Raw genomic sequence first — 13,864 nt, 5'->3', positions numbered from 1 at the left:
TGAGGTCCTGAACTCCCATGCTGCTGGTTTTGATGACTGGTGCTTAATAGGTGATTTCAGGCCATCCTGTCTATCTGTCCCTCTCCAGCTTCCCCACAGAGTAGCTGGTGCAGTGTTACTCCAAAGGGGCAGGTTCCTCATCCCCTCAGAGCTGTGTTCATCAGACTTGTGTTACTACACATGAACTCCAGAAATCCACTTTGCTTACAAGTGTAATAAACACATTTTTGCTGTTACACAAAACTAAGCTGATTGATCTGTTTCAGACATGATTTAAAAACTTTTAATAAGCTTAGAAGTGTAAAACACATTTATATTTTACATAGTGTACAAAAATCTTTACAAATATTTCTGTTAAAGCATAGAAACAAACAAACAGTGCACATATGCACACCCATATACAAAGGAAAACATTGTGCCTTAGGGAATGAAAGTGCCTTGTGCATTTAAAAATCCATTTGTGAATTCAAAATTAGTAATTTTAAGTGATTATAGTAATTTTGAAATCGCAATGAAATTTCTTCAAGTGGAATGTATGATTGAGGAAAACCATTTGAGAGATTAACACAATGCCACAAAAATCCAAAGCTCTGCATCCAGCTTTGCCCATCTGTGGACACAGCAGGACCACTGTGTGACCTGCATCTCACATGTTTCCTGTCTGGGAACTCAACAGCAACATTTGTAAGAAGAACCTTGACATAACAGTTAATGGCCATGAAGTTTTGATACACATTTAAGTCCAAGGGTAATGCTTTAAAGGAAATTGTGGTTCATTTCTACATAAAATGTTTACTCGCATGTAAGAGCGACTTGTGCCTGTTCGCTACATGAAAGTGCTCAGTAGTTCTGGGTTTGGGTATCTTTTTAAACAAGGCACGCAGTTACCTTTGGAGGGCTTTGGTTCTTTTCACAAAGGCACCTACATGACACACCTTGAACTGTAAAGTGTAAAACTTGCATCTTTCAGATGATACAAAACAGCCAGTAACCATTACCAGGAGTTCTTTTCAACAGTGGAAGCATGAAAAGCTTCTCTGCACAACAGGCAGAGGAGCATGGACTTGTTTGAATCATTTATGCTGAAAAAAAAAATCAAGAATGATACATTGAGGGGAAAAAAATATTTTAAAAAAGGCTATGCAAAACTGACAACTGTAGCAACCACACTTTCAAATGAAGCTGGATTATTTCCAGCAGATTATACAGACATCCATGGAATTAGAACACAGGAAAGCTCTAAAACCAGCAGATTTTGTATTGCAGGCTTTCAGTTCAGCAAAACAGCTGCTGCAAAGATGTCTTGTGACACTTCCCAGTTAATGAGAAGCTATAAACTATTGCAGTCGAATTGGATACACTTCTGAAAACAGGGAAAGCCCATCTCCTCAGTACTACCTGTCTTCCTTTACAGAAAGACTGTCCTTTGCCTCTTATCAAACACTGTGCATCTGAGCATGAACAGCATTAAGCTGCATTACAGATCTTAAGAACACCTAACGAGTTAACAGAGGTATTCCACTATGTTTGGTTCAGTCTAGAAAACGTTGCACATCATCCACTGAATGACACAAGCGAGCCATTGTTACAGGAGCCAGTTTGCCATGAAGTCACTTCCAGGTTGTTCTCATTCACAGTCTTGTAGTGACCTCTTCCTTTGGCCAGCATCTCAGACAATAAAGAGCAAATACTCAAGACAACTTACAAGTTGCTCTAAACTCAAACAGTATGTTAACAGAGTTCAGTACACAATTCAGCATGTCATAAGTCTAATTTCTTCAGCTGTTCATATGTCAGAAAGAACTGGAGCAGCTGATTAAGGAAAACTGTTTCCTGTTCACATGCAAAATTCTCACCTCACAACTGAAGTACAGCTGTATCTGTGTGAAACTTTGTTCCACTGTTTGTTCCCTCCTGTGTCATGCTGCTGGTTGGCCATTTTTGTTGTGCAGTACTAGGCAGAACAATTAAACTTGCTTTAAGCTGGTTATGCCAATTACATTCCCATTGCTATTCCTCAGAATCTTAAACACAAGACTGAGGAGACAGGAGAATACTGTGAAATCCCTTAGCACCTTTACTCACTTAGCTTTGATGGGCTAAAGTAGCATTTGCTCACGGTAAAAAACACTACCAACCTACTTCCCCGGGCTCTGATCAGCCATCTCTTGAAACAAAACCAAAATCATGTGAGACTAAGATAAAGATTTCATGGCTAACTGCCTATAGTTTCCCCAGTTCTGGAAATAGCTCCCAATCCTAACCCATCTGGTCAAATTTATTTAAAACAAGGCTCCAAACTACAGAAATGCATAGGTATGAAGTTGGAGGAACTGAAAAATATTTTGCAAGATCACATTCTAATATTCACTCTGTGTGAATCAATAATTCAATCTGACCAGCAGTGATTGACTAAGAAAATGGTCAACTGCATAATTTTCTATTCATAAAATGGGAATATTTGTGCTGACATGCCACTTTCCACACTGAGCATTCTGTGAAACTGAAAATACTTGCCATTGTATGGCTACCTTAGCAGATCTGCACACCTTTGAAAAGGATACAATGATATTCCAAGGACCAAGTCTTAACCAGTTTGGCCAAAACCCTTTATATAGAGCAAAAAAGCCTTCATTCTTCCATGTCTGTAGAAAAAACAAACAAACAAAATTAAATATCTGTGTTCTTGCTGTGTGGTGTGTGTGGCAGGGGGCATTTATTACGGAAAAATCTAGACAGCATCTAATCTAACAGGACTCTGTACCAGACAAGGGGATGGCTTAGTGCTGTAACCTTGACTTAAACATGATTTATGATGGGACAAGGAAACATTTCACTAGACAACGCCAAGATTAGTAATGACTGCAGCATTACCTGGCAGGTAAAGATGCAGTCATTCAGTACCCATCTCAGTTTCATCCAAATTGCATTCCTGGACTTTTTTTTTTCCCCAAAAAAACCTTGCAGAGTGCTGCATGTAAACCTGCAGCTCACATTAAGCACCACCTTGGAATTTTTCAGTTTGCTTTATGGACTTCAAAATTGCACTGGACAGTGTAACTTTGACTGTTACACAAACCGGACTGTTCAGTCAACAGTTTGGACATCGGTAGTTTCCTGTCCACTCTGTAAATGCCATTATGCTCGTACCTCATAACCCAATTTAAGGATTTAAGAAACCAGGTCAAAATAATCAAAATCAAAGACTGACACTGCCTTTGGCTGTACTAGGCTTTCTATCACACAGTAAGCAACAGAGAAAACCATCTGCCACTGAAGATGTTGTTCTTCAAGTACTGGCCTATGAAACGATCATTTCCTATCAATATCTAACATCATATAAAGTTAAGAAAGACACAGATGCCAAGAGACTTCATCTCCTCATCCAAGCACCAAAAGGAACTAGGTGCCTGCAGTGCATACTAACTTCCTGCCTGCCTTTCTGTCAAAATAGCAGACACTTTTAACATCAGGTGCATTATTGGTAGTATAGTCCTCTTAAGCATGAGGTCAAAAAGCACATTGAAGTTACTCGAATTAATTTCTGGGGAAATATAGAAAAATTTTGAGTTCTACACCAAAATTGTTGCTGGATGGCACCAGTTTCTACTAATGTTGACACATTAACTACTTACTTGTAACAAGCAATCCAAAGTACCCTTGTAGTTTGAGTGTCCCCCACGATGTTGGCCTCTTTGATTCATCATGCGTGTTCTCACAACATCAATTGGGTTGGATGCAAGGGCTCCAACTAACCCACAAGTAAAACTTGAGCTGATAAAATAAAGGTTTAATGAAAACTGACCTACCACATTTCAAGATGCACAAGAATTTCCCCTTCCCAGAAAACATGCAGTAATGAGTACTCAATTCTTTTAGTTAAAATTACATCAGTTAATAGATGTTAAACAATAGTTTTCATTTACTTTAAAGCATTATTTTCAATATTTGATATACAGCCCTTACATACAGATATTTGTGCCTCTGAGAAGAGCAAATGTTTGTTTGGAGCTCTCCTCTCAGTTTGCAAAGCTGAATGATTCAGATAATACACAAACCAAAATTCCATATTCAAAAGAAAACTGAACCCAAATCCTAAATAAAATTAGCTCCCATGCTACATGCTACCATTTTGGATGCGATTGCATTAAAACGTATAAACACATCAGAAGTATATTTACATATAGACTGATGACAGGAAAAAAAAATATATTCATCCCCCATAACAAGAACTAACCAATGATGAGCTATGCAAGCAGTTATACAAACTTACAGAAAGTGAGTATATACTGTGTCTCCCATAAACCCAGACATAATTAGATGCTTCTTGGTAAGATCATACACTGGCAGCTCCACACCAACAACAATAGCAGCTCTCTGTGCTGTCAGTGATACTCCCTGGAAAAAGAATGGATATAGTTGAAGTTTAAAATTAACTTTTGTGCACCATTAGAAAATCCTCACTTTTATAATACAAACGAATACACCATAAATGCGTTAAGAACATTGTTAATTCAAATGAGGCTACTAATCAATACAAGTTTTGAATGTATGTGCTCCAAAAATGCATATTCAAGTTAACAGATAAACCACTTTTCTACATTAAACAGCAATTCCAGTTCCTTTATGCTACTCCACCTCTGCTTAAGCTAAGAATCCTTACATCAACAGTCAGCTAAACCCTCAACAATGTGATACTGGCTCCCCTTGCTGCTAGCTGAAAAACTGACTAAGTAAAGAAGATGAACAGAAAAATAGAGAATGAATAAGCTTTGCAGAGAAAAGCACACTAACAGAAAAACATTATATTTTACAACTGTTTTAAAGCAACTGTCCATTCTTGGTTGTCATCCAGTCACCAATTGGCACAAACGACAACCAGCAAGACTGAGTACAAGAATTCCTGAGCTAGAGGAGATGTTCATTAGTACATTTACTTACAAATGTTCATTAGCATATGTTCTAAAAAGAACAGAGCATACAGACAGAGGTCTCTTGCCAAGGGTTGTTGAGTTAGTCCTAGAGCCAGCCATCCTAATTTAAGCCTCCATCTGTCTTCCCTTTTTAAATATGTGGCTAATTCTTGAACAATACCAGCAGTAACCCTTTGTCAAAATGTCCCAAGACAGCAGCAGTGAAGTAGTCATGACAAACTACATACATATTAGCTACTGATTTCTCCATATTTTGGCTGAGAATGCTCTACAAGTACATTAAATTCAGTTAATCAAGAAAGCATACTTCAAGTGTAGGATATAGTTCAAAAAACTTGCCTTCCATAATCCTTTAGTGCCTTCCTTTTGGTAGATCTGTATGAAGTTGCCCATCATTCCTCCTTGAATCACACTACCTTGGGCTTGCATTCTGATCTGAGGTTCAGTTGAAGACAAAATTAGAAAATACATACTTTTCAAACATACAATAGATAAAACTTTAATATTGTTTTAATAACATTTTAGATTACAATATTTTAAATAGTAAAGTCAATTTCTCTTTGAATATAAATTAACAGCTGACATTATCATAACCATGATGGAAGTGCCTTAACTCTCCAAATGCAGCTGCTAATTTTGAACAAGTATGTGGTATAGTTTTTAACTGCATTAAGTCACTTCTATTTCTGTACTTGTACACTACTCCATTTAGATTAGACTGACAGATGGGTTCTGCAGGATGTCCTTTGAGTTCTCACAGGAACATGTTAAAATGAAAGGTTAAAAAGATTGGTTCTCGCTAGCTGAAACCTTAATGTCTTCATGGATTTCCGAGACTATCCTTGGGAACCTGCCCTGATAACTACCAAATCTAAGTCTGCTGACAAGCAAGTTGGTACATGAACATAATTTTGGAAAACAACTAACTGAAGCCACACTTGAAATAGAAGCTATTTGAAATGCCTCTATACAACCACACTAGCCCTACAAAGGATTAAGTTTTTAGTAGTTTAAGAAGAAAAAGAGTATTTTTTTATTTTTTCATTAGAGGCAGCCATGTAAGTCACATGCTACAGTTTTGTAAGTTAAATAACATCAACTCTTTTAAGTAACTGGAAGAGAGATCATTGGCTATAATTAAGCTAACAGATTCTTAAAGACGTGATGGCTTCACCAGTTCACTTTAAATGACTGGTCCTAGAATATTATTTCCATGGAACACTGGATTACAAAGCCTTTCTACAGGATTAAAGAATCAGTACAAGTAGCACTTGCTCAACTCCTGCCTCTCAATTGATCTTCATCTATTCTGAGCTCTAGAAACATCCTAGTGTAATGCTGTTACCAAGAGGTCTAGATGAAATACAGTGTGCCTTCCACACAAACACTGTAGCAAAAATATTTCTTAAATTATTCTCTCCTTACCCTGAGAAAAAGTTACATGGATCCAATTACCTCCCCAGCCATCAGTTCCCCACTCCATATGTCCAAATAATTGTTATGGACCAGAAGGTGGTTTCAAGAATTCAGGATGTTACTGATTTTTTATTTTTTTTTTTTAAGGTTAAGAGATGAGAATAAATAGGATTACAAAACAAGAAATTACCATATTCATCAGGAGATTCTGCATTTCCTCAAAGAGAGGACAAACACTAAGGACAAACTCTACAGAACACATAATTACCTTTAAGACATCTGTAGGGTTGGCAATAGATGATGAAATTACTCCAGACAGAATGCCACAGAGAACATTTATCATCAGGGTTTCATCTATTCCATAAACAAAAAGAGTTTAGCTGCAGATTTACAAATCTTAAGATGCATCAGGGCAGGGTGATGCCACCCCTCCTTTAACCAGAGAGAATGCCAGTTACAGAAGGCTTAAACTGCTCTGACAAGTTCTCCTTGCTGACTCACTTCATTGCAATTGGCACAAGGAATGTCTTAGTAGACTTGTTCAAACCACTACAGTAAGATACCAAAGGGAAACAACCAGCTTCAAGCAAAATAGTCGTCAATTAAATTGAAAAAAAAAAAACCACTCACCTTCTGGATGCTCAACAAACATTCTTTTTAAGCTCTGGTAAGTGCCTATTTTTATAGTTCCATATGAAGCTTGGCGTAGCATTGCAGGTGCAATCCTGTAAAAACATGCAGTGATGATATTCATGCTCAAAATTGAAAAAGACTGAATAGCAAATACTTTTAAGAGCAGGAAAGACTGAACACAAGACATCTACCAGAGAAAGGTTTGTTCATTCAAATCAACAAGTTAAAATTGCTATAGAAAAGTTATTGGGTTTTTTGTTTGCTTGGGTTTGTTGGGGCTTTGGGGTTGTTTTTTTTTTGTTGCTTGTGATGTTGTGGGGTATTTTGTTTGTTGGTTGGGTATTTTTGTTGTGTTTGTTTGTGGGTTTTTTTGCGGGGGAGGTGTTGTTTGTCTCTCCTTCCCCCACCCCCCAAATAAAGCCTGAAAGAACATGAATGAACTGTTGGAGGGCTACTATCAGAGCATGCCTCAACTTGTGATCTATAAAATAGCTGGCAAGTTTGTCTGAAATTCAAGCTGCAGATTACATCTTTTCCCCACCATCTTGCATGTTTTGAAGAAAAGCATGCCCATTTATATACAGAGGTTAATTAAATTTTTCTTCTGAGAGATGCAACAACCATAGCAGCATTGCATAGAATAACTTCATGCTTTGCTTTTTTTTTTTAAGTAGGTTTGTTTGAAGTACTATTGCAGAGAGCAAAGACTGAAGCAATCTAAGGTTAAGCTTTCAAATTCCAGATGAATTGAGGCTAACCAAATAAGTCTGAAACCCAAGAACTTGCACACTACAGCCTTACACTTTCATAAACCAATACTATACTGTTCATAAACCATTACTATAAGTCAGTTAATTTTACCCAGAGTATAAGGCTTTCAATCCTTCTTCTCTGCATATTCTGACTAGTGCATGCACCATTCCACGGTAACGAATCTCTTTATATTTGGCATCATTAACTTGACCTTGAACCTGCAGACGTGTTTTGGTAAGATCAATGGGGAAAGTACCTTAAAGAAAAAAAATGAGAGAGAAAATTAATCAAGTAGTTACTAACCAAAGACAACAAAGCACAGGTATGACAAAGCAGCGAGAAAAAGTCTCTTTTACCAAGACTTTATTTTAAACAAGCAGTTCATTTTATGTCACCTTGTTGCTTTTAAAAGCTTGTCAGAGGCCCTGCGTACTTCCTATGTCTATGTATTGCATTCACTATGTTTTCAGGCAACATGGTATTGCCTGGTTGTAAACAGCCACACTTTGCTGTCACTACCAAGCAGAGTTTGCATTCTTATTCTACCAAGATCTTGGAAGATCATTTCACCAAAGGCAAAGAAATTAATTCCACACAAAAAGCTATAGAGATTCTAGCCTAGAATCCAAAAAAGCAATTGCAGCAGCACCTATTTCTGTTATTGCCTTCCTGTGGCCTACTGCTATGTCAAGTGCATATTCTCCACACTCCCTTTATGAAAGGATTTAGAAAACACATTCCTCCAGAGATTGTCTTTAGGAAAAGGATCCCCCAGCATTCAATATGCACCTAAACACTAAAAGGAGTTGGAATTAACTATATCTATTCTAACAAAGTTTACCAGACAAGCAAGGCTTTTATGAACTGCTTGTCTTACTCATGAAGCTTTTGGCATTATTTGCCACAGTCAAGTCAACTAAGAGAGGTTTCAAACTCAAGTTTGAACAAGATTCATAAGAGAAGATAGAAAAGGAAAATAAAATAGTAGTTTAACTATAATTTTATATTACAGCTCCTTAATTAGACTTCACGTGCAAGCCCACCATATGTCAGACTTCATTCTGCTACTATGAAAAGCTGCATTTTGTTTATTTTCACATACATGCATTTCAGATAAGACTTTAAAAGGATGTTAATGTTGTAGGTTTGTCCTTAGAGTTGACACTAAAATATAAGATGCACTGCCTCACTATAGCAGTTATTCTGTTGCACACTAACCAAATTTAAGTGTTCAAATCTAACCAGCCACTCACATTCAAGAAAAGGGAATGTAAACTGCAACATGGGTACTCAGAAAAGCTATGAGAAAAATTTTCCAAGTTAATAGCTTAACTTGTGCTGGTTTGGCTGAGCCAAGCTAATTCTCCATGAGGTTAGTTAACTTTCTTGTTGATAGTTAGCATAGTCCTTTGTTTTGTATGTAGTTTGAGAACATCAAGATAGCACCTTGGGACAGAATTAATGTTTTCCTCCAGTAACCCTCCAGTGTCTGGGACTTAGCATGAAAGAATGCACTGATGTTGATAATTATTGGTAAGGAAGCCAAGGTCATCCCTTAGTTTCTCATGTTTTGCAAGTGAGCAGGTATATGTGGGGAGGAGCAGATCTAGGACCACTGACTTAAGTTGGACAACAGAACTATTCTATACCATGATCATCATGTTCCATATTTAAGTGAGAAGTTGCTGGGAATGGCTTTTTTTCCCTCTTTCAAATGGCTGCCATCCCTGAGGGAGTCCTGGGGCCTGGTTCCAGCATCTTCCCTGTGCCCTGCTCTTGCTCTCCACACCTTTACTGACCTTGCTGTGCTCAAAGCATCCACCTTCTGGTGTTTATTGCTGGGAGCATGTGTTCTAGTGGCTAAGTATTTGCTTTGTATAATTTTCCTTCTACTATTATTTTATTAAATCTGTTTCAACCTGTGAGTCTTTCCTTCTCTTTCCTCTGCTTCCCTTAAGAGAAGGTAAGGTGAGCAAACAACTGTTCGGCTATTTAGACACTTAGCACTAGGCTGGCAGCTACTTTAGCAAAACAAAAGCTGTGTATACTTACGACTGCTGTCCAGGAACAGATCAAACACCAAATAATAGAATGCAAAGGTAAAGTTTGTACAAAAACAAGACTCACAGGGAACACAACTTTACAGACAGAAGTGTTCTGACATTGTAACAGTGTTCTGAGCAACTCTTCAGTTAGCATTTAAGAAAAAAAAAACACCTGTGCTGTAGACCTACCATGTATTACTGTGTCACTGATAACATGTAACCAAGCTTGTTTTAAAAGGAACTATCTGAGTAGAGGAAATAATGTAAACCGGTGAAGGAGAAGCTTACCACATTCTGCAGTGATGGATGCTAAGCCTCCATAGATAAAGGGCTTCCAGTTTAGTGCTGACATTATTGCTTCTTTCTGTGAAATAAGATAATGATGTAATGCTTCGGTAAACATCCATTATGTAAGTATATAGGCTAACATTTAATAAAACTTTGTGCCTTTTCCATTTAAGATGGACCTTCCAAATACGCTAAGGGTAAAAACATTTCATGCCTTTGATAATGAGAAGTCAGTAATACTTCACAAAGGCATTGGGGTTCAAATCAATGTCTCTGCTGTATATTTGGGCCACCACTATCCTCACCATAAAAGGTTAAAGTAGTTTGTCTCCCAGGCATGATCTTTAGGAACACTGCAATGAATAACTTCCAATGATTCTTACCAAGCTGAATTAGCTTGATTACAGTCTGCAATCAAATAGAACTTTAAGACAATCATTACTAAACTTCTGTCCCATTTCTCCTGCTATCAACATTAACATGAGCTGGTACACTTGAAAAGAAAACAGGGATGCATACAACATTTTGCTTCCATTAAGGCCTATTTCCACCACCAGTGGCCACAATATTCCTGTGAAGGTTTTATGAAACTAGTGTAATCAGGTGCATAAGGCATACTTAGAGGTCAGTTAAGTGAACTTGACAAAGTGACTGCAAATCATAATTGGCATATGCCTGCCTATTTTAGACAAGTTGTAAGAACTGCAAAACCAGACTAGTCCAGCTGATACAAGATTGCCCTTCTCGAAACCAAGTAGCTGCCTCCACAGCTTTTTCCCCCTTCCTCATAATATAAATACTTTCCCCATAATATAATATCATATATTATTATTATGCACTTTCATACTATAATACATTTCCCATTTTCTATAGTATCTTCCTAAACATCTTTTGCCAATTAACTTTGCAGAATAATTGTACTTGAAACTATTTCCTTTCACACTTCCATCCCTCATTACCTTGTTTATTCACCTGTACTGCCCCACTGGAAAAATATCGCAAATACACCATTTACTTAGCATCACCTTTTGTAAAGATGAGCCTTCTTTGGTCACTTCCTCTAGAAGTGCCAATAATCCTGTGTCCAAATGAAGTTAACAGAAGTTGCAGGCACTGAGCTTGCCTGAATAGTTACCACAGCCCTAGTTTTCATTTTATCATCTTTACTTCATGAAGAGTTACCTAGGTTACCTGACACTCAATACAATAAAAAGCATATAATTTCAAATACTCAACAACCAAGTGCACAGAAATCCATGTTACTCTTTAGGCCACTGCACAGAACATCACGGATGTAAGGAAAAAAAAACAAAAACAAAAAAAAACCAACACCAAAAAAAAAACCAAACCAACCACACACTACACACATAAAGAAGAGGCAAGCAAGGCCACCCAGTATATTGCAAAAAATGTGCCATGAAGATACCAGGAGCCACAGGCAGACTATGGCAGCTTTTCAATATAAAAGCAGCAGAGCCACATGGTTATGGCGCTGTGCCAGAGGAAGGTCACTTCCATCTCCAAGTTCCCCATATTCCTGTCCTGCCATGATTAATGGTCTATCTTTCAATTAATAGAGAAAAAGCCAAGCTCAGTTTCCCCACTATCAGCCAAACACATGATCTTCATTTTGAGAAACTTGTCAAAATTGAAAATACAGTTAACTTTCTCCCCCTCAACACATTAAAACAAATTTTAATCTATCAGAAATACTATAACAACAATAAAACTAAAATACATCTGTACTTTTGTTTGGTTTGTATTTCACTCTGCTGAGGCAATGAAAGCTACTCAGTTTTTCTATGTAATTCTGGGGCACTGACACAACGTAGAAGTATGCAAGCTCAGCCAAATGAAGTTTTCACTTTGTACACAGATTTAGTAATATTAGCTGAAGTTTTGATACATGTATAGAACACCCTAAAGCAGAAATTTTATAGCACACTGTTCCTTTGTCATAGCCCAAGGTGAAGGCCTTACATAGCGCTATCAAAGTTTGTACCTCTGAAAGGCTAACTAGTCTCCTTCCTTGCTATTTAGGCCAAACTAACCATCTGAGTCTTTCCACATGTTTCTACATTGCATCTCTTCCTTCTAGCTTTCCACACTTACAGTACGAAATTAAAGTAGAATGCCAGAGCTTATCTTAAAAAAACAAAACATAAAAAAGAAACACAAACAAAACCACACCAGCAAGCAACTTTGCCCTTTCCCCTCAGCTGTCTCATTTTCTGAATTCTTGTTTTGCTTTTTACTCCAAAACTCCTCCCTACACTTACTATTTTTATTAGTAAGCATCCCCTTAGAAGTATTCAACAGTCAAACTACTTTAAAACAGTTTATTCTTCATTGGAGAATAAACTGAGGTCTGTAATTTTACTAGAAAGAAATAATTCTCAAGTACACATTTTGTTCCCTGAACATCAGTAAGATGACAGAAGTGATACTGTCCCTCCTAAAGGACACTGAGTTACATTAATACAGCGATTCATCCACACACTCTCAGCAAAAATACTCAGAAGCAGGTTTGATTGCTTATTTGGCAGTGTGATTAAATTAAAAACACTAAAAGGTTCTATAAAAGAATGCATCACTTAAATATTTAGATATTTCCCTGTTAGAGAACAGACTTGAGTAGTCACACATCAAATTATTTAAGAGTTAACAATATTGTTAGAATACTAAGTGCACAGTATACTCTAGCCACAGCAGTCTTAACTAGTTAAAATGGACTTGACTCTTAAATGTTACAGAACGCTTGTGTTAACTGAGTTATTAGTCCTCAAAACTTATTACCTGTGATAGAAGCATGCATAAGATAGCTGTCTAAGCAGTAATTTCTAACTGCATGGATTGCACTGAAGACAAACAGCTCAGACTTGGTATTAAAGCAGGAAAACACCCGGCCGGCGAGGGGGCGGAGGGGCCGGCGAGGCCCAAAGGGCCTCGCCGGCCCCTCCGCCCCCTCGCCGGCCGGGTGTGTGATGACATCTCCCGCAATCTGAGAACCCAACACCTGCCACCTCCCCACTCACCCCCGAAGCCTCTTCGGTTCCCGCGTCCTCCCGTGCCGACCGCGGGCAGCCCGCCTCCGCCCCGCCGCTTATAAAGCCCTGCCCCGCTCCCCTCCCTCGGGCTGGTTGTTGGGCCCCGCCTCGCTTCGCCCGTTGGCCGGGCGGGCTCGTCTGAGGAGGCCGGTGTGTGGCGAGGGTGGGGATTGAAAGGGCCTCGGGGAGTCGTGGCCGTGAGGGGAGGTTTGATTTGAGAGGGTCGCCGAGCCGGCCTGTAATAAACAAGGAAAAAAATTAACCGCCGTGTCCTTCCAGTCAGAAGCCTCCCTTCCCCACTGGCCTTGGGAGACTTGGGCGGTATTTTCCATTAGCAGTCCTGCCCCAGGAGACTGGAACCGGTATGTCAGGTATTTCAGTGCTCCTCGGTTAATGAACAGGTCACTCACCCCTCGGGGTTTCTTCTCATCATTAACTATAAAGACATTGATTTGCTCCCTCGGTTTACAGCTGAACACAGCCCGTCCTGCCAGAGACGCAACAGCAGTATCTGGGTTAAGCTTCCTTAAATCGGTACAGGAACCTTAGATATCTGCTCTGTGGGGGAACAGAAAGTGGCAGGGTGGGTTTAAAAAGCTATGTTGCACTTTAAAATACCCCGCTGAATATTTTTGACTGAATAGTTCCACAAGTGATTTATTTTTATTATTATTATTATTACACAGTTTTGCACAATTCTGTGTTTATTTGCATTAGCAATGCTGAAATGATACACTCAGTATGTAAG

The 13,864-nt window shown here is 38.5% G+C and overlaps 1 protein-coding gene across 2 annotated transcripts; it reads right to left on the bottom strand.

Annotated features, from left to right (window-relative positions):
• Nucleotides 1–256: 256 nt before the first annotated feature.
• SLC25A30 (solute carrier family 25 member 30) lies at nucleotides 257–13,160 on the bottom strand. 2 transcript variants are annotated; one of them, XM_082045837.1, is made up of 10 exons: nucleotides 13,105–13,160; nucleotides 10,070–10,145; nucleotides 7,845–7,992; nucleotides 6,981–7,075; nucleotides 6,619–6,704; nucleotides 5,270–5,369; nucleotides 4,274–4,394; nucleotides 3,636–3,774; nucleotides 2,565–2,645; nucleotides 257–1,803 (listed from the first exon to the last, which is right to left on the bottom strand). In XM_082045837.1, the coding sequence occupies exons 2-10, from the start codon at nucleotides 10,131–10,133 to the stop codon at nucleotides 1,762–1,764; spliced, it is 876 nt and encodes a 291-aa protein (XP_081901963.1). In that variant the 5' UTR covers nucleotides 10,134–10,145; nucleotides 13,105–13,160; the 3' UTR covers nucleotides 257–1,761. The 2 variants fall into 2 exon arrangements, with proteins under 2 accessions (XP_081901963.1, XP_081901962.1); XM_082045836.1 differs by lacking the exon at nucleotides 257–1,803 and adding an exon at nucleotides 1,834–1,954 and having other exon boundaries at nucleotides 2,550–2,645.
• Between the last annotated feature and the right edge of the window lie 704 nt (nucleotides 13,161–13,864).

Source organism: Streptopelia decaocto, assembly GCF_964273445.1.
Source record: "Streptopelia decaocto genome assembly, chromosome: 1".
In the NCBI taxonomy this organism is placed as follows: Eukaryota; Metazoa; Chordata; class Aves; order Columbiformes; family Columbidae; genus Streptopelia; species Streptopelia decaocto.
The sequence above is the reverse complement of the archived record's forward strand: the minus strand, read 5'-3'. Positions and strand labels throughout refer to the sequence as shown.